A 21,572-nucleotide genomic window follows, 5' to 3' on the forward strand; every position below is an offset into this window, starting at 1 on the left:
AGACTGCCCACCTATCCGTATTCCCACACCCCATTTCCCTGCAGGACACCAATCCCATCCCATGCCCTCCCCCGCCCCAGCCCCAGCGGCCACTTCGATCTCTCAGCATGTCGCCATGGTGCTGACGGTAGTGTAGCTGAACTTGGACATGGACACCCCCATCGCCATGGCGTCCTCCTCGGCCTCCCGCAGCCCCCGCTTCCGGCGGCGACACAGCGATTGGCAGCAGGAGAAGGTGGAGAGCAGGGCCTTGCGGAAGCGTGTGTTCATGAAGCAGTAGATGATGGGGTTGACGCAGGCTGACGTGTAGGACAGCAGGTGGATGAAGGAGATGGGCGCCCCGGAGAGGGCATTATGGGCAGACTGCATGTCGAAGGCCTTCCAGGTGTTGACGCAGTAGAGGGGCATCCAGCACAAGAAGAACAACACCACGATCACCACCAGCATGCGAATCACTCGCTTCTTGGCCTGGAGCTTGGCCTCCGATGTGTTACTGCGCGCGCGCTCCACCTTCGCCCCGCTCCCTCCGGCCACACCCCCGGCTCGGGCCGAGGATGTCAGAGTCGACATCTCCACGGAGTGTGGTTGCTTGGACACCTGGACATAGCAACCGTCTCCATCGTCATTGACACTTGAGACGGAAGAGGTCAGGCCGTTCTTGACATCTGTGGAGTCAGGGGTAGCGGGGAGTGAGACAGGAGTTCACTTCTAGGTAAAGCAGACCCCGGGACTATCGGGTGGGTCAGTGTAAAGGTGACAGGCGTTGCGGAGCCTACTGGGCTCGCATGTGAGGATATTATCTACTGTAGCTCTGGCCACATGAACCCTGCAGACCATTTCTTAGTTCTGAGAAATATCAAGGAACACAGCCCTGAGAAATGCATCTTAATCTTAATATTGTGCACGTACACACACATCTTTTTGTTGACATCATGTTTGCATGCTGGGACTGTAATAGTCCTTTCCGGTTTCTTATGATTGCTGCCCGTCAACACATGTGGTTAAGAACCAGATTACACAGCCAATGTAAAGCGCAGGTATAAACACTCAGCTCATCTTAATAGCTACAGCAGTGACTCAGCTAACAGAGCAGGCTATCAGGACCACAGGGGAAATGGCTGTGTTTATTAATGAACCTCAATGAACCTTGCTGCTTTGGCTACTTAAACCCCATGGTGTCTGTGAGCGGGAGCTGTCCTCATACATTTACCCATCCTGATTAAATATAGTTATGGGTATAGGACAGCAGCACTGAGCACGTAGAGGAGGAAATGGAGGTTTGTGTTCGAAGGAAACATGATTAGCTCTAATCAACCTGGGTTAAAGACAGCTATTTCAGAAGCGGGACAAAATAAAAAATAAAATAAAAGAGTTCAATAATTACACTGCTGTCATCCCTTTCTCCCTCATTGACCCTTTCTCTTTCCTCATCCTCTCTCTCTGTCTCTCCCATTTTCCCTCTCTCATGTTGGACTGGACAGATATAAAAGCGTAAAGCTGTCAGCCAATCGCACATTTTAATTGTGCAACACCAAACACATTTCAGCAGATGAGAACATCACAAATGGAACCACACATACACACATAACAAGGTTGTGCCAAACACACCCATAACAAGGTTGGTCAAACACAAGTGTACTGCACACACACACACACACAAACACACACATGCTCACGCAGACACACATACACGTGACCAGGGTCATACCGGAGTTTTTTTGTGTTTGTCCCATCTCAAACTGGATTCCTCGGTAGAGTTCTCTGGAGATGAGGCCATATGACACAATCATCACCAGGCCTGGGATCACAAACAGAACCAGCAGCAACAGGATGTACCTGGGAAACAGCCACTTATAGTTGATGAAAGATTCACAAGATTCACATACCGGATGGATGAACGGATATCAGGTCAGAGACACGCACAGATAGATACACAGCAAGGGTCAACCACACACACACACAGATTGATACACACGATAACGGAGATTGATACACACACCGTCTCACCAGGTCTGTTCCACATGGCTATGAGGCCAGGTGTGTCTGCAGGCATGTGCTGTGGTGTTGTCCGGTCGGACATGGCCCTGTAGAGAGCTGAACACTGGGTAGGGTACCATGATGACAAAAGACAGCACCCACGTGGCCGCAATGACACGGTTGGCATGGGAACGCGTCTGCCATGCCCGCGACTTCAGGGGGTTACAGATGGCGCTATAGCGTTCAATCGCTATGGCAACAAGGCTAAAGGTGGAGATGCTGACGGATATGCCTGTGGAGAGACAGGATGCGAATGAGATGCATTGTGGGTAAGAAAATGAAAAAAGCTGCTTCCACAGTGTGAATTTTCTTGGGTGGGAAGAGAGGGAGGGAGGGAGGGAGGGAGCAGAGATGGTAATCAGGGTGTTGTTTGAGGAAATCTCATTGGCCTGACTGTCTGATCAACTCTGCCCTAGCCCCCCCCCCCCCCCCCAGCTGACACAAGGGAAATTAATCTGATCCAGGTCCTACTGCAAGAACATTAGCATCAACTGCATGTGTGTATGATGTACACACATGCAGTTGATGCTAATGTTTCTGGGCCTGTGGAAGCAACTGAGAATGGTAAGCTGAAGCAAACAAATGTCGGTCAACATCCCCCATCCTCTCCTGAGCCCCTAGCCCCTCCAAGGCCTCACACTCCCCATAGCTCACGCCTGCTACCTACCTCTCCTGTTTATTCAGCTCCCTGCCCACAGCCTTCCATCTTTTCCTTCCTTCCACATATCTCATCACCCTATGCCACCATAAGTTATTTATACATTGTAGTTTGAATGATGCCAATAATAATAATGTGAATATAATTTAAGGAAATGTACTTTAATGGAAAGAAATATGTATTTTAATATGGGGAGATTGGGATGGCAATTAGTTTCTTGCCACCCCTTGGATCCACCAGTAACTTTCTCCTCCCTCCCTAGAGATCCCCTACTCTCCCCTCCCTCCCCAAATCTCTACCACTCTCCCTTCCCATAGCCTCCTGCTCTGGCCATTCCTCCCTCCAATCCTCTGCACACCATCTCTCTCTTTCTCTCTTCACCTTTGTCTCTCCATCCCGTACTACTTGCCTCGCCAACTCTTTCATTTCCCTCTCTGCACATCCATTTCATCTTAGCTTGTCACTCTCTTTTTTCCAATCATTGTAAAAAAGAAACTTTTTCAATCTCATCTCAGATCGTCGAGTGTAGGATCTAAGGTTACATTTATAAGTGCAGGAAAGCTTGAAAATGTTGATATACTGGAGCCGCTTGAAGAGCTTTCTGCTTTCTCGACTACTTTGCATTCCATGTTCGGACAGAACAGAAAAAGTTGAAAATATATTGCCGTTGACTTAGTTTAGGTGGGTGAACCATCATGGCTCTCCTCTCTTCCATACACTCCCCCCCTTCTCCACCCCTGACTCACCCATCAGATAGGCCACTATCTTGCACATGGCTGCTCCAAAGATGAAGTCCTGCAGGATGCTGGGGATCAGGGAGAAGGGCATGCAGAACAGCGCCATCATCAGGTCGCTGAGAGCCAGGGACAGCAGGAAGGAGTTTGTGACGGTGCGCATGCGCTTGTTGACCGTCAAGACCATGATGATGAGGAGGTTCCCCAGCACACTGATGAGGAAGATGACTGAGTAGAGCAGGATACGCAACTCTGCGGAGGGGGGGGGGGGGGGGAGGGGTCAAAGAGAGCAAGAGATTATCATCTTTCAAACATTCAATCTCCGATACATCATGCTGACCCTGACGCTTTGTTTTGTTTGCCATGCGGGTGTCCAGCTGAGCCGAGCAGATCTGAAATAAAGGGATGAGAGATGGAGGGATGAGCCGAGTAGGCTTGTTGAGAGGTCTATTTGAAGAGATTAATCATGGCTGTTTTACATTCGGATCAATACTAGGACTGTGTCTACATCGACCCCTTGGTCGCCTCTTCGGGGCAGGCAGTTTACCTTCTGACTGACGGAGAGAGAGCAAGATGGAGTAGAGGGGTATGAATAAAGGGGGGAGAGAAAAGGAGAAAGACATAGCGACGGGGAAAAAAGAAAGAAGAAAAGGCAGATGGAAAGGAAGAGAGAGGGAGAGAAAGACAGAGAAAGAAAGAAAGAAAGAAAGAAAGGAGAGGTAAAGATGTTTCCCTGTTCCAATTATAAAACAATTTGCACAGGTTTCTCACTCTGTTACAGGCTCGTCAGTAACAACATCAGTGCGGGTTAGAAAACAGCAGTTTTGTTTGATACCTTAACATTTAGCTCGTTAACGTGTTTGCCATGAAAGCAAATCTTGAGGAGCAGTGGTAGAGCTTCTCATAATATATGGATCGGAAGATATGTCCTTGTTACTCATTTGTGGAAGCATGTGCAAACACTTTGATGCCACTTTATGTCTAGGGAATTTCTCCATTCTTCACAAAGGGAGAGAAAGAGACAGAGAAAAATAAATAGTCTTTCTATTAGTGGGGGACATCACTGACCCCTTAAAGGTTGCTCTGGGATGATTCCTCTGGTCTGAAAAGCAAATTAAATGACTTCTTGAAACAATACATTGTTTTTCTGCATGACAGATCCATCATTCCCTGCTATTCAAGGATGATCTAATGCTAGCCGTTATCTGCACAAGAGCACCTCTACTCTCCCTGCCAAGGGAGCGGAGAGCATGTCTTACCAGGACTGACTTAGAAAATCCAAATGATAGCTACTTAAATCATAACGTGAAGCAAATATGGAGGATTGTTGACATGTCACTGAGCATTACTTTATCACTTCGTCACATTATCACTGGGTGACCAACTTCATCTCACATTATTGCTTATACCCATCCAGGCCTTGCAGATATGTAGGTGGGGTGGGGGGTGGAGGGGGAGTGGGGAGTGTAAGGAAGCAGACTTTTGGAATTAGATGAACTCCCAGAAGGGTTTAGGAGAGGAAGGACTAGACTGCAGGTATTGGCTAACCCAAATCCTGTTGGAGCTCATGCTCCCTCCACCTGCCAATCATCTTTCGAAACACCTCCAACAATGACCGTGTTCCTCTGAGATTGCCCTAAAGCAGGTTTTCTATGGTGACCATGCCCAAGGGATTGAAGACGCCTGGGTGTTTCTTCTTTCTCTCTACTTGTCCTCTGCTCTGGCATCTCGGTTTACTTTGGTTTTGTGCACCATTCCTCCTCCATGTACTGTCTCTATCTCGGGATCTTGTTCTTTCGATCTCCGTCCTCATTTCTTCTCATCTCCCTCTTCTTCCTGTTCTTCCTATCTTGTGTTTCACTTCCTCTGTGTATCAACCAGTGTTCAGACCAGAACACTGGCCAAACGATCTGTCTCCGTTCTCTCCATCCATCTCTGCCCTGCCCGCCCCATCCTTCTCTGCCTCCCTCTCCAGTTCCGTCTATCTCCCCTTGCGTGAGCTCAGACACAGAGGAACCCGCTCCTGTCCTGAGGACAGCCGCACAAAAGAAGAGTCTATCTCTGCGCTGTCCCACCAGGTGTATGAGGCTGATTACACAGATTCAGAGGTCAGAACTTCAGAGGGCTTACAGAACGTCTGCAGCAGAAGTCCCCGCAGAAACAAAAATGTCTCCATCCCTTTGAAAGAGGCAGAAGCAGTCTGGTCCGATTTTTTTTCTCCTTTACTGTCTCTCTTTTCTCTGTCTCTTTCTGTGTGGGGTTTGTTTGTGTGATAGAGAAAGAGAGAGAGAGAGAGAGAGAGAGAGAGAGAGAGAGAGAGAGAGAGAGAGAGAGAGAGAGAGAGAGAGAGAGAGAGAGAGAGAGAGAGAGAGAGAGAGAGAGAGAGAGAGAGAGAGAGAGAGAGAGAGAGAGAGAAAGATAAGGAGGGGATGGTTACACACATGTACTCAAGTGATGGAAGATGCAATGTATCAAACCAAATAAGCTCTCTCTCTCTTCGTCTTTCTCTCACTCTCTCTCCCTCTAAACCATCTGCCCCCTTTTGTTCTCTCCCTAATGAAATATGTTACAAAGGTCTCAGCCTAATCGAAGCCAATTAGCAGTGCCGTGTGCTGTGAGGCTGTGCAGGGAGTGGTGATAACTCCCTAAACACATCTAGTTCTATCAGCCCTGCTAGAACCGCTGCAAGCTGGAGAGGGTCGAAATGTCTATGTTCTCTTTTAATCACTACCTACTAGGTCTACACGACAACAGCTCTCTCCTTCATCTAAAATGCTGTATTTACAGTTTTGTGTGATTACTAAGGCACAAAAATATACAAAATGTTTCTAAAGCTCGACACACTAACCACAAAACCTCATACCAAACCTGGAAAAAATTGTACATCTCTTGTAAAAGCAAACAATTATTGCAAAACTCTTCAAAGTCATTTGAAAACGTTTTGGTTTTTCACAAACCATCATTTGAATGAGCACATGAAGCACCAATTACGCATTGATAATATAAATGAAAAACACTTGTAGCTTTTGCTTTTCTGTATGCAGGGTTAGAAATCAAAGAACAGGGTTAGAAATAAAATAACAGAATTGTGCTAAACCATAGTGGTTCTGGGAGGGGAAAAAAGTATTTACCTTGTTTGCTATCCCATTATGCTATCAGTGATTTTGATGGTTTGTGTGTACTACTGACGCAGTAGTACACACAATGTTATTTCCGAGTTTTGCAAGAATTGTTTGTTTTGTACAATGTTTTGCAAGTTTGGTGCTTTTTTGTGGTTGGTGTGAAGAGTTTTGCAAAAATAGCCTCTAGTTTCCAAAGTAGTGCCTTAGAAATCAGAAGAATTTTTTTTAACTCAATAACTACATACATTTAATAAATAATTCAGATTTCTCAGAGGTACTCATTTACATAAAGGCACATTCACTCCGCTAGGTTCTTCTGATCCTGCTGCTTAATATTTAATCAGCCAATTTCAGAGGGCTGGATGAACATTTGAACAAGCTTGGTTTTAATATAGTAAAGATAGATAAGTGGACTAAACAGGAACACCTGGTGAAGCTGAAGCAATCCTCAACTCGACTGTGTTAGCTCAGTAAATTGAGGTCCAGCAAGCGACGAACCGTGCATATTTAGGGGTTCATATTGTCTTTCAAAAACATTTACCACACCAAAGACGTTCCACACACCAACCCCTAAATACACACACAAAGACACACAAACACTCCAGGAGGGGAGTTCAGATGCCAGTTGGCATCTGTGGAACTGACTGGGGCATTCTAGTGGAAATGGGTTATGGGTAAATGTCATAACTAATGGCTAATCTAGCACTGTAAATGTCATACATCACTAAGCCACAGTGTTACCCACCCGTACCTGTCTGTCTGCCTGCCTGTCATTTCTCTGACTCTTTTCTCATTCTCTCCCCTCTCTCTCTCAACAACTGCTAGAGAATAGACAATAAAACTCAAAATGGCTCTAACAACAGTCCCACTGCTCCAGACACTGCAGTGAGAAAGATTACTTTAATTAAAATAGAACTTCCGTAGCATCTATTGGACTTAATGAGCAAAGCCTAGTTCAGGCATGGCACTCAGGCAGCCGCATCATTCCGCTCATCAACTACAACTGTGTTAGCCTGCCTCAAGCTCATTGGGCCACGTCCGATAAAGCGGCAATATAGTGCCACACGGATACTCCTACACTCACTCCCGGTTGTTGTATTATTGTGCTGCTGCTGCCCTCCACCATCCCCATCCTCCATGTTGTTTGCATGTTACTATCTATGCTCCCTGCCTCATATTGTATATTGCTAGCTGCTGTATGTAGTGCTTCCCCTAGATACATCCACTCTGCCAAAGTCAAAACTATTTCCATGTCTATGGTTATCAATTCATGGTCAAATCAAAATGGGATTGTCTTGACTTAATGGATCAGATGTGACTTATCAGAAAGATTAATAGTAAATACTCATGTCTATGTAGTGTAGAAGCAATCAAATGTACAGTAGCTGGGCTGTATGACAGCAGTATGTGGAAAGTGGGAAGCTTGAGAAGAGACTTAGCCAGCATTGTCTTGCTCAGGCTGTTTCAGAACGTTGCACATGAAGGTTTGCGTAAGAGAGAAAGGGACAGAGAGAGGGAGAGGGAGAGAGAGAGAGAGAGGAGAGAGAGAGAGAGGAGAGAGAGAGAGAGAGAGAGAGAGAGAGAGAGAGAGGAGAGAGAGAGAGAGAGAGAGGGGGGGGGGAGAGGTATGGATTGAGATGCAATGTGTGAAGTGATGAATGAGAGACTAAGCAAATGTTTGGATGTTTGGACTGATGAGGATGTTCAGCCATATTACCAGACATTCCTCATTCCTCTGTGAGTGTGTGTGTGTGTGTATGTGTGTGTGTATCTTTGTAAGCACGGTTTGTGTGTGCTGTTTGTTACTAACACACAGAATGGCATCACTACTGGGGATGCTAAATATAGAGTGTGTGATGGGGCAGTGAAGAGCCTAATCAGAGTCAAGACCCCACTGCCCTAACGGCACTAACTGCTGCCGTTACAATCTCTCTCAGATACCACACACACGCACACACACACCCAAAGGCAAACACACAGTGCACGCAGACACACACAGGCACGCAGAAACAGACACACAATAGAAAATGACAGAGCATAGTTATAAGAATGGTCCCCAGAACTGAATACATTGGCCCACTGAAATCAACAAAGTCTCCACAAAAACAATAATTGGCTTGAGTTATTAAGATTAGAATGATTTTGAATCTTCACAACCATCAAGTTATATTTTCATAAGCAGTCATGTTCTATCCATCCTCTGGTCTGGTCATAACTGGTATAGAGGTTGTTATGCTGCTTACTACAACTAAATAATTTCTATGACCGGTTTCCTAATATCTGCTCAGGTGCTTGTTTTTCAAGTGCAGCCACAGTCCATTATCATCTATTTTGCTGCCTGTCAGTATAGTTGTTCACAGCATATGCAAGACAGAATATAATATAATTTGCTGTCCTCTGCAAATCCCAGTGTGGCAATATACACACGTGCGCGCGAGGAATTCGGAGAAAAACACATTGTGACAGACAAATGTTATTTAAACATATAGCAATGCAGGCTTCCACCATGCAGAAGTGTTTATAGAAAATGGTAGGGATGGGCTAGGTTTTAATTATTGGTAAAGGTGGCCAAATAAACCGATTGATAATGTATGAGCTGGCCACATTGTGATTAGATGGTGAGTTTAAGCAACAGGCGCTGCTGTGAATGAAATGCCTGAAAATCGTTTGGATAAATGAATCGGTAGGCTATTCTAAACAGGCGCATACATTGATAGCACTTTAAAGTTGCATAAGAACGGTTCACAAAGGGATCAGTTCTAACGCTTCACTGTAAGCCCGTTTTAAAGTCTGGTGTGTCATCAATGTGTTTTTTCTTTGTTTGTAGCCTAATGGACCGGTGTCACTTTACCTTTTTGAGCGAGCTTTACGGGTAGAGGTCTGGGGGCTACGGTCGCATTGTCACAGGTGATATTTCTCTCCTTTATACTGCCGTTCACGAAAACGTTCAGTTGCGCACCACTTTGTGCTCCCGCGCTGTCGAGCGCATTGGTTTCGTTCAACCTTAGTAAATCCATGCTGCCGGTGATGAAGTGCGGTCAAAAAGGTGCATCCTAGGTGTTGGTCGAGGCTGCGCTTTGGTCAAGTCAGCGACGACTGCCACCAAACAGCTGTAGTCCATCACAAGTTCTCCAACCACATCTAAAAAAAACTCCCGATTTCGTTTATCTAACCCTGTGCACCCTTTTAAAATGGGATTTACGTTTGTTTGTTTTGGCAATGCCTTGGTTCGCTTGGTCCAGTCCGAGAACACACCCGGGTAGGTAGGCTACTTTAGGGAAACCCTGCGCCCGTCTGGTAGGGTGGGATAGGGGACCCCTTACAGAAAAGACTGAGCGTGGAGAGCAAAGCGGCTGGGGTAAATAGGAGAAAAAGGGGGGGGGGGGGTTATAGTATTGGCCATAGGTCTGGGGGGGGGGGGGGGGGGGGGAGTGCCAAACGAAGCTATTCTTGGGAAAGAAAGTTATGAATGACGGGTCGATTAAAATGTTACGGGGGCGCCCCCTGGTGGTGAGTAAGAACCCAGTTTGATACACGAAGATATGGAGATACGTGATTGTAGCCTGGCTGCCAGCCCAACTTTAGCCTGTCTCTGCCCTCCTACGTACTTCCGCTCAATTTTATTTTTGCTTCTGTACATAGGTCTGGCCATGAGGTACGTAAGTCAGATTTTTCAGGTTGATTTTCTACCGGCGAATCAGCGAACAGAGGGAGTGGCTGAGAACGATGACGTTGATGTCGTGCGCTAGTTTGTGTTGTAGTTCCGTAATGGCGGCGGAGAAAGATGCGAGCAAAGCTATTCGGTCCGTTGTGGCAACGCTGCCGAATATCCAACAGCTAAAGCCGGAGCAAGAACAAGTTTTGCTGAGTATTGTTGGTGGCCATGATGTTGTGGCCCTCCTCCCCACGAGGTTGGGGAACAGTTTGATTTTCCAGCTACGGCAGCTAGCTCTGTTACAGTAGTGGTGAAGGAATTGGCTAAGGTGAACGCTAGCGATTGGTTATGGCAGATCAGAGTGGCTCTGGGCAGATCCAATAGTTTTAAACTTCAACAGAGTACCCGCCTACAAGGAAGTCAACGCTTGTCAATGGAGCGAGGCCAGACTCTCTGTACAAATGCAATGTACGAGAGTCTTGTTAGGACCAGGCTAGCCCAACTTAGGCTCGCCCACAAAAAAATTTGGTCGGGAAGTTGGGTCTGGGATCGCTCGGTTGGGGAAAAACTATGTCCGAACAAGAGCTGTTCGGACCAATCAAATTGTCAGGGCGGGCTTTATACGACGAAGGACAGATCATCAACAGTAACGTAATCAACCACATCACCAAAGAGCGCTTGGGTTAAATTTGTTTTCAACAAAAAACATACTACGTTGCTCTGATTGGTTGTAGGTCTATCCAATTGAGCGAAGAGGCATTTTTTGTCTGGGTTCGGTTGAAACACGCCCCAAAGCCCAACGGAGCGGTATCAGACTCATATTCTGACTAGAATTATGAGTATGACAACGTCAGGCTAACGTGATTGACGAAACAGGCTAAATACCAGTGGCGATTTTAGACTCTTTAGGGGTTCTCAAGCACACCATAAAAAGCATCTATTTCTCATTCTCATATTGTATAACATTAAACAGAATACAGAGTGTGCATATTTGTTGTAAACCCTAAATTTAATTAAATAAGAATATCCAAATAAACTACTTAATTTAACTATTGTTTGTCAGTCATGTCTGATATCTCTGATATTGATGTCTGATGTCTATCATTTAATGTCTGGCATCTAATTTGCTTAAACCCAAACACTTGTGTCCTGTATACCCTATTACCCTAGCCGGTCTAAATACAGACCAAATACATAGTTCTCTGCAGGGATAGGCTACATTCCAGATGTGCCGGCTAATGTTGGCTACCATAGAGAATGCTATATGCAGTATGCCAACACACGAAACATTAAATACATCAGATATGGCTGCAAGCAGCAGTGGTTTCCTCCTCAAAATTGGAAAATGTACAAAAATGCCTTCCACTGATCGATGAGTTGTTCCTGTTCTTGGTGTACCTGTCGCTGGGTCTGAAGGAGAACATTCATCAGTCCACTGTCAGCAGGATCATCAAAACCTGGTTTAATTTTTTTGTACACCTTACTGGGTGCTGTTCGGATATGGATGTCTCGAGAGGAAATAGGAGCCACAATGCCAAGTGTTTTTTGGCAAATACTCAGACACCCAAGTCATTATTGACTGTACAGAGCTGAAATGCCAGATGCCTTCATCTTTACTCTTACAGAGTGAGATGTTTTCGCAGTATAAATCCCACACTACTGTGAAAGGAATGACCGGTGTGTCACCACATGGTGCTGTTACATTTGTTTCTTCACTCTATTCTGGTTCTGTCAGTGACAAAGAATTGTTCAAGCAATCTGGCATTATCGGTCTTTTAGATAAAGACATGGCTGTAATGGTGGACAAGGGATTCAGAATCGATGACCTAGTGCCCTGCAAAGTTTACATGCCACCATTTCTGTCCAAAAAAATTGTCTCACGGTGAAGTGCTGGTCACTCAGGACACGTAGAGTGAGCAATAAATGGCGCATCAAAGAAAACAAACTTTTCGTTATCCCTCTAACCATTGCTGGCAGTATTAACCAGCTTTTTTTGGTAGCCTGCCTTCTAGCAAATTACCAAAACAAGCCACTGGTCAAGGCATGGGCCAATTGAGAGTAAATGCATGACCTCTTTTTGTAGGGCGCTGTATTGGCAGCGACCTGAACAGCCAAACCGCTTTGTCAATGGTCACACAGTAATAGGCCTGTTTTTTTATGCCTCACGTTCTCGTAATTTTTTTAGTGTTGTTAAATAGATATGTACAGGTTTTGTAGAGTTTGTGTGGGGAAAAACATTTTTTGCAATAAACTATTATCACTGTGTAACATTTTGAATGACATATTAGTTAATCATCTAAATCAATCAGTGTAACATTATGGTCATGCCAGCCGCGTATTGACCTCCTCGCCGGTCTGCGGTCTGATGCGGATGCCCTCTGACGTCATCTGCGGTCTGATACGGATACTTATTGCCATAGATATATACAGTTAGGTCCATAAATATTTGGACATTGACACAATTTTCATCATTTTGGCTCTGTATACCACCACAATGGATTTGAAATGAAACAATCAAGATGTGCTTTAAGTGCAGACTTTCAGCTTTAATTTCAGGGTATTTACATCCAAATCAGGTGAACGGTGTAGGAATTACAACACATTTTATATGTGCCCCCCCCCCCTTTTTAAGGGACCAAAAATAATTGGACAAACTAACATAATCATAAATCTAATTGTCACTTTTAATACTTGGTTGCAAATCCTTTGCAGTCAATGACAGCCTGAAGTCTGGAACCCATAGACATCACCAGACGCTGGGTTTCGTCCCTGGTGATGCTCTGCCAGGCCTCTACTGCAACTGTCTTCAGTTCCTGCTTGTTCTTGGGGCATTTTCCCTTCAGTTTTGTCTTTAGCAAGTGAAATGCATGCTCAATTGGATTTAGGTCAGGTGATTGACTTGGCCATTGCAGAACATTCCACTTCTTTGCCTTAAAAAACTCTTTGGTTGCTTTCGCAGTATGCTTCGGGTCATTGTCCATCTGCACTGTGAAGCGCCGTCCTATGAGTTCTGAAGCATTTGGCTGAATCTGAGCAGATAATATTGCCAGAAACACTTCAGAATTCATCCTACTGCTTTTGTCAGCAGTCACATCATCGATAAATACAAGGGAACCAGTTCCATTGGCAGCCATACATGCCCACGCCATAACACTACCTCCACCATGCTTCACTGATGAGGTGGTATGCTTTGGATCATGAGCAGTTCCTTCCCTTCTCCATACTCTTCTCTTCCCATCATTCTGGTACAAGTTGATCTTCGTCTCATCTGTCCATAGGATGTTGTTCCAGAACTGTACAGGGTCTTTTAGATGTTTTTGGCAAACTCTAATCTGGCTAATCTAATCTTTGACACAGATACGCCTACCTCCTGGAGAGTGTTCTTGATCTGGCCAACTGTTGTGAAGGGGTTTTTCTTCACCAGGGAAAGAATTCTTCTGTCATCCACCACAGTTGTTTTCCGTGGTCTTCCGGGTCTTTTGGTGTTGCTGAGCTCACCAGTGCGTTCTTTCTTTTTAAGAATGTACCAAACAGTTGATTTGGCCACACCTAATGTTTTTGCTATCTCTCTGATAGTTTTGTTTTGATTTTTCAGCCTAACGATGGCTTGCTTCACTGATGGTGACAGCTCTTTGGACTTCATATTGAGAGTTGACAGCAACAGATTCCAAACACAAATACCATACTTGAAATGAACTCTAGACCTTTTATCTGCTCCTTGTCAATGAAATAACGAACTCCCATGAGGGAATAACATACACCTGGCCATGGAACAGCTGAGCAGCCAATTGTCCCTTAAAAAGGGGGGCGCCACATATAAAATGTATTGTAATTCCTACACCGTTCACCTGATTTGGATGTAAATACCCTGAAATTAAAGCTGAAAGTCTGCACTTAAAGCACATCTTGATTGTTTCATTTCAAATCCATTGTGGTGGTATACAGAGCCAAAATGATGAAAATTGTGTCAATGTCCAAATATTTATTTATTAACTGTATAAAGATTGGATGTCTTACGGCGGAGTCTAGAACGTCCGCACATGGCAGCCATCTTGCTACAGTCAACTCGCTCACCCATAACATTGTGTTGGTGCTACATGTACTTTTTAAATGACCATAACTTGATCAATTTTCAACCGATTTTTAAACGGTTTGGATTGTTATCAACGTCAGAGATGTCGTTATGCCACTCACTCAAAATGGAGCAAGTTATGGTTATTAAAAAAGTACATGTAGCACCAACACAATGTTATGGGTGAGCGAGTTGACTGTAGCAAGATGGCCGCCATGTGCGGACGTTCAACTCCGTTGACCGGCAACACGGACGAGACATCTAGCCTTTACAGGGGCGGTCTTTTCTACAGGCGGTATAGGCGGTCGCCTAGGGCGCCACTCATAGGGGGGCGCAAAAAAATGCGCCCAGCTAAAAAAACAGGGCCGGGGTGGGTAAACGAGAATCAGGAGAGTTCCCGGTGGGCCGCTTCACTTTTGGGCCGGTGGGCCGCTTCACTTTTAGGCCGGTCGGGGATTATTTTTTTTTTACATTTGTCACGTTAGTCTATCTTCTCTTAAAGTAGGCTACACGTTCCGCATTCTGACACCTCAGCCTCTGCATGGGTTGTGTCAGGGTTTGAGGGGTAGTTAAGGCGTAGTTAAGGCGGAAGTCTTTCTGTCAGCAGCTTTTTCCTTCTCATCACCCGTTCCCTGTTTTGCGCTGATTACACCCCTTATAAATACCCTCTGTTTTCCCTCCTTCTTTGCAGAAGAGTTTTGTTATGTTTGAGACCAGTTCTAGATCCTGCGATACGCTCTTTGTTCCAGCCACGTTGAACCGCTGCCTTACCCTTCCCTGGACATACTGGATTGCCTTCCCGATCTCGGACCCTGCCTTTCCTGACTACGTTTTTCGGATCTTCCCTTTTTGAGTTACCTTCTACGGCTTGTTTTCTGTTTTTGTTCCAGAGCTTTGCTTGTGAGATTTCAGTTGTCCTTTAATAAACTTTCCGTTCCGCACTCCGCTTTTGGGTCCTCCTTGCAGCCAGCCGTGACAGGTTGTACCATGTGAGGGAGCTCTCCCCTCACAAGACACCAAGTCGCCTTGAGATTTCACCCTTAGTTAAATGAATGCTTAGCACAGACATATCGGTTCTCATCAGACAGCTTGTCTCTGACCCAGTAAACACACGTCACTAACAACACACACAACACACACATTCATACAAACACACTCTCGGAAACGTACATGCGCTCAAACAAAGTCACGTTAAAGCAAATACTCTAACACTCATAGCTAATAGTTCTCAAGTATTGACCAAGAGACAAAACCTCTTAATGTTAGCTGAGTAGGTGTACTGAAGTGGGCCATGTATGGAGCTCACATCCAAACATGAAATAAAATGTTATTTACATAGTCCTTTGGCAGGTGCAATTTTTGAGATAGATCGGGTATCGGGGTATGCTATTGTGAGACATTAAAATGGGCATCTTCTTTCCAATAGTTAGCATGGAGGTGTGAGTGTGTGGCTTGAAGAGTAACATTCAACATCTAAACTGAATACAGGGGTTGGTTTTAGTTTGATTACATGTTGGCAAAAAAAGCATAACATGAAAACAAGGTCTCTGAATTGTGTCTGGGTGCCATGGCTGGCATCTCAGCAAATCTTTGACGCATTCAAACAAAACAAAACTCTATTCTGAGGATGTCCCAAAATGTTTTGTGTGCTTTGACCTGCAAGGCTGCTTGGCCCCCCCACCGCTTCTTGCAGCTATATTTGGGGGCCAAGGAGCGAAGCCACCTTCTGGGTTTCTGCATTTTCTTATTATTGGGGGCTAAACAGCAAAGCTGCAAAACCTTGTCATACAATATTTTAAGGGATGTGTAAAGAAAAAACTGCTGTGTATATTATTTTGCCATTGGCATGTTAATTGCATTGTCAGTTAGTGCCAAAGAGCTTTGTGATATGTTGTCATACTATGGAGATATTAGCAGTATTTGGGGATTTGTAGTAGAAGTGCAGACCAAACCGTAGTCTACCTATGGACACAACAGAATGACCGGTCAGAGATTTATTTTATAAGGAACATCTGGTGTTGATCATTACCACTCTGAACATACACCTTCACTGCCACGAGACACAGTTAAATAACTCAGCCTTTAGGTTCACCTTTGGTCCGTCAAAGTCCTGCAGAGAGAGAAGGAGAGAGAGGTGTGGAAGAGAAAGAGAGGGGAGGTGACGGTGGGAGATGGAGAGGGAGGAAAAGTATGAGCATGGAGCGAGAAGTGGGAGGGAGGAAGAAGATAATCTGTGTACTTCTGCGTATGTTTAACAAGCGACCTCCTCCTTTGGGACTAAGACAGAGACGTAAGGAGCAGGTGAGTGAACTTCTGTTATTTTTTGTGCCTTTTGCGTGTAACATGTAGCATTATGTATTAACGTCTGTGTTCCATCATGTATCATCAATGCGTCAAGTTTAAGATACACTAGATGGCCCATTCTGTTAGTGGTAATTTGATGGCTACCTTAAATGGTAAACTTATCCATGAGTGCAGGGATTGTTCACAGGCTAGGACAACATTTACTGTGGACTCCTTTTTTTGCTTTCCATGGCCGTTTTTTTGGCCATATCAGGTCAATAGTATCGTAGGACTAGCAAAGTGAGACATATCTGAGATTGGTGATATATAGAACATATATAGAGGAAAGAAACAGTTGAGAAAAGTGAAGCCCAGAATATCACAATGGTCTGTGATGTCTACTCCGTACGACACTATAGGGACAATGTTGTAATCTAGGACACTAGACACATTAGACACAGAGCAGAGTCCAAGACATTTCACGATGTCGACTTTGAATTAGTGAACAAATTGTCAACACAGTCTTCTTCTTAAAAACACGAAGAGAAAGATACATTGATTTGTGGTCCAATTGTTCATTACTGGTTATTTATTTCGCTGCATCACACTGGGCACTTGCCATGCCCTTGTGTCTCTGTTGATAGAGGAGTACTATAAAGATTGTCATGCTGACATTCTTTATTGGAGGGTCAAAGTTCAGACATTCCTCTTGAGGAAGCCTTCGCACCTTCAGTTGGCCATGTAGGCGTTAACCATTAAACTTTCACAGGACCGCTGTCTGCCCAGAGTGTTTGTGTGTTTCTGACCATCAGCACTTTGCTTTGCTCACTAAACATGTCTCATGGATCATCCCATCTGGGAATGTCGCAAGGAGAAGAGACACTGAAAGAGAGCGTTTTAGGATTGATTAATTCACCTACTGTATAATCAGCTGCAGAAACATTTGTTTATCCCAGAATGGAGTCAAACAGTGTCAGGGCTTGGGCTGACCAAGCCCAATTACAGTGTATCACTGATTTGTGATCTGTGTTTATCTTCAACTCTCCACTTGTATCTGAGGTTTATATGGTCAATAAGCCAGATGTTAGGCCAGCCACACCTGTGTGGATGTGGGTGTGTAGAGACGTATCAGTGTGATGATACCAGCCTTGACCACAATTACACGATGAGCTCCGTCTGGTTATACAGCATTGGGCGTCTATGGATAAGATGTGTGTGTTCCTGTCTGTGTGTGAGGGAGGGAGGGAGGGAGGGAGAAAGAGGGAGGGTGTTCTGTACAAGAGTATATGTCCATGTGTGGGGAACAAAAGATAGTGTGTTCTTTTCCATGCCGGTAAGTCTCAGTCTCTGACCCTCCCCTTTGTTGGTCAGGACATGGCCGGGTACAAGCCCAAGGTTATCGCTCTCACCAAGCTTCCAGGACAAAGCTTCGGCTTCTTCTTGAGGGTGGAGCAAGGCGAGGATGGCCACCTGATCCGGAGCCTGGAGATGGGTGGGCCCGCCGAGCTGTCGGGCCTAAGAGACGGAGACCGCGTCCTCCGGGTCAATGGAACCTATGTGGACACGTTGATACACTCCCAGGTGATTATCGCCAGGGAGGGGTCCTGATAAGGTCTAGTCTCATGTGGAAATGTAACCCTTGTAGTCCTTGACTTTTTTCCATTACAGCCTCCATGCTCTGTCCTAACCAAATCTGGCTTCGATGTATGTGTGTGTGTGTTTTGGGGGGCCAGGTAGTGGACATGGTGAAAGAGAGTGGAGTGTCGGTCACTTTCCATGTTCTAGACGCCGACTCCTATCAGAAGGCTAAGGCAGATGGGGTGGACCTGTCAGACCCTCAACCCCGACCTGCTCAGAACCAGAACCAGAGCCAGCCTGCCATGAACGGGGTGGCAGGGCAGACACCCAAGCCCAAACTCTGCTACCTGGTGAAGACCTCAGTGGGTTACGGCTTCTCTCTGCTCTCAGCCAAAAGTAAGGGGGAGAAAAGGAGACGGAGAGGAGAGAGGATGGGGGCTGACTTTATAGTTCCCTAAAACAAGAGTTCACAAATCATATTATCACAGATACAGAGATATCTTTCCAGTTATCTCTGAAGTTGGACTGGGCATGGCAGATAAGAGATTGCACACAACCAAATCAAATCACTCGATCAAGCAAGGACGAAACCCATTGTCTATGCCAATTCTATTTCTGTCTTAGTTCCAACATGTACGGGTATGAAAATGTCAATGAAGAACTTACAATACGTCTCAAACACCATATTTGAACTTTTTCATTTTAGTGGATTTTACAACTCAGCTTACTTGGTGTGTATTGTTGCTGGCAGTATCCATGAAATGTGATCTGTTTGGGTTATTCTTATTGTGCTAGTGCAGACAGATTTGTAAGAGTATACCATTGAGAGTACCATTGAGTACCATTGAAAGTACAATTGAGGACCACTGAAAGTACCATTGAGAAACCAGAAAAGCCTGGCTTGCATACTGTGGCATGTAACCAGATGTAGTGTGTCATCCTGGCATTTTCTGGCATTGGTGGAATATACTAGATCTTTGACGGACATACTATATAAGGTGTAGTATGCCATTTGAGATGCTGGGTCTGTCCGGAGCCTTACCTCTACCATTCTACTTCATCTCCCTCTCTGCTTCTAGCTGAGCCGGGCGTTTTTATGACAGACATCACACCAGGGGGCGTGGCCGAGAAGGCGGGAGTCACAGTCAGAGACCGTATTGTGGAGATCAATGGAGAAAACTTAGAGAGTGCCACTCATGAAGCCATGGTGGAGAAGATCAAGACAGCCAGCAGCAGCATTCTGTTCCTATTGGTAGGCGAAGACACTGACAGGTACAGTAACAGCTTGCTTATTTTTATCTTCATACAATTGGTGAAATGGATTGATCTGCTTGATTTGTTGATTGATTAACAGGTACTACAAGAACAAACGCATTGCGATAGGAGCAGGACTCGCCACTATCAAGCACCTCCCTCTGAAACCTCGTATTGCTGACTTGACCAAAGGACCTGAGGGCTACGGATACTTCCTTACAGTGGAGCCAAAAATGAAAGGTGTGTATGAATGTGTGTGTGAGAGTGCATGTGTGTATTGTGTAGATATTTCAACAATAGATAGAAAAACATATTGTTTAATGTCCCCTGTTTGTTGTTCAGGCCACTACATCAAGGCCATAGATAGAGGAAGTCCAGCAGAGAGGGCTGGACTTAAAGAGATGGACAGGCTGGTTGCTGTGGAGGGACAACAAGTGGAAAGTTGCAGCCATGAGCAGGTGGTGGAGACGATTAAGAAATGCGGAAACAAGAGTTGCCTCCTGGTGGTAGATGCCGAAACTGACAGAATGTACAAGCTGGTGAGTTAGCTGAATCCATTCTCAGCATGCTAGCAAGTTGGATGTTTGTGCATATCCAGGACTGATATGACACCGTTCTCCACAGGGGGGCGTGTCCCCTCTCCTCTTCTGGGAAGAGTCGAGGGAGTCCCTCCTACCACCCAGCTACCCAGACGCACTCACTATGCCCACCCCTGCCAGAGCCCCTGCCACCGTCGTTGTGATCCCAGCAGTGGTAGAGAAGGCGGAGGTGAAGCCTAAACTGTGCAGGATGGAGAAGACCTCAGCTGGATATGGTTTCCACCTCAATGGGATCCAGGGAGTCGGTGGACAGTACATAAAAGAGGTATGACAGACCTGGGACACACACAGACACAGAGAGAGGAGAGAGGAGACAGAGAGAGAGACAGAGAAAGAGAGAGAGAGAGACAGAGACCCAACCCAACTTTCTCAGGTTACTCATAACAGCAACAGACACGATAGATACTAGCATACTCGTGTGGGAAAGTGCAATCTATCAGTCCTGCTGTAAGATATAAGGCAGTAATGAAGGAGGCATGTACTGTCCATAGCTCATTGGTTGCTGTGTGTCAGGTGGTGCCTGGTGGAACAGCTGATAGGGCGGGCCTAGAGGATGAGGACCTGGTGATCGAGGTCAATGGCGTGAACGTGGAGAGAAGCGACCACGAGGAGGTGGTGCAACTGATCAAGACGAGTGGCAGCGTCCTTGAGCTCCTGGTGGCTGACAAGAAAACCTACGACCAGCTGAAAGCCCGTGACCTGGCCATCTCTTCCCAGCTCCCTGCTCCTGCCTCCACACCCCCCCCGGCCTCCTCACCCTCTCCAGCCGCGCCTGCTTCTCCTCCCTCCCCCAGCCCCGACACCCGGGAGGTCCGAGAAGAGGAGGACACGAAAGCAGCTCGACCAGACACTCCGCCAGTGCAGACACGTGAAAGGGTGAGAGGGAGATGCTCCAAAGATTCTTCTTATCCCTCTCTAATGTTTGTAGAGCTTGTTTACAGTGCTGTGTCGTCACATGTACAAGTTGCCGTTTTGACCACGGTGCTCTTACTGTCCCTCTCTCAGACTGTGTCAGTGTCATCCTCCTCCTCCGATGACAGCATTGATGAGAGACTCTGAGGAGTACCACCAACGATTATCCACTTCCTGACCTGATCCTCCAATCATCAAAGCACCCTGCACGTCATACCCATGCGGACATACAATCTCTACTTTGCACTCCACTTTACTTTTGATACACTGTACTTAATCTGCTGACACGACAGTCCACCCACAGATACAGAAGATGGTGAAGATGCAAGGGATCCTGACTGATCTCGCTCACTGCCAAATGCACATATATTTATTAATGCATATGAAAGCATAATGTATGCATAGATCATGTTGATCAGTGTCTAAACCTGTGACCAATGTAATCATTAACGCTCATATGAGGTTTTATAGATGAAACTGCACCAAATTTTTGTCACATCATCTCAAGATTGACTCACTTTACAGAGCTGACCTGGAGCCCACTCTCCTCCAACTCATTTATACCTAAACTCAAATTAAAGTATATGTATCTTAGCAAAATGTGTACTTTATTATATTAATCATCATTCCATTATATGTGTTCCTGATACCTTGTCTCTCCTAATGAT

General features: G+C 45.5%; 2 protein-coding genes across 2 annotated transcripts; one reads left to right on the forward strand and one right to left on the reverse strand.

Moving 5' to 3' along the window:
- Nucleotides 1-62: 62 nt before the first annotated feature.
- cckbrb (cholecystokinin B receptor b) lies at nt 63-9,864 on the reverse strand. The gene is made up of 5 exons (XM_062456011.1): nt 9,403-9,864; nt 3,442-3,681; nt 2,008-2,269; nt 1,709-1,836; nt 63-665 (listed from the first exon to the last, which is right to left on the reverse strand). Exons 1-5 carry the CDS (start codon nt 9,566-9,568, stop codon nt 103-105), a joined length of 1,359 nt encoding a protein of 452 aa, XP_062311995.1. The 5' UTR covers nt 9,569-9,864; the 3' UTR covers nt 63-102.
- A 6,683-nt stretch (nt 9,865-16,547) lies between these two features.
- Nucleotides 16,548-21,498, forward strand: pdzk1 (PDZ domain containing 1). Its single transcript, XM_062457156.1, has 9 exons — nt 16,548-16,579; nt 17,933-18,142; nt 18,295-18,535; nt 19,219-19,411; nt 19,494-19,633; nt 19,736-19,932; nt 20,018-20,257; nt 20,506-20,868; nt 20,998-21,498. Exons 2-9 carry the CDS (start codon nt 17,936-17,938, stop codon nt 21,049-21,051), a joined length of 1,635 nt encoding a protein of 544 aa, XP_062313140.1. The 5' UTR covers nt 16,548-16,579; nt 17,933-17,935; the 3' UTR covers nt 21,052-21,498.
- Nucleotides 21,499-21,572: the final 74 nt, after the last annotated feature.

This window comes from Osmerus eperlanus, chromosome 3 (assembly GCF_963692335.1).
Source record: "Osmerus eperlanus chromosome 3, fOsmEpe2.1, whole genome shotgun sequence".
In the NCBI taxonomy this organism is placed as follows: Eukaryota; Metazoa; Chordata; class Actinopteri; order Osmeriformes; family Osmeridae; genus Osmerus; species Osmerus eperlanus.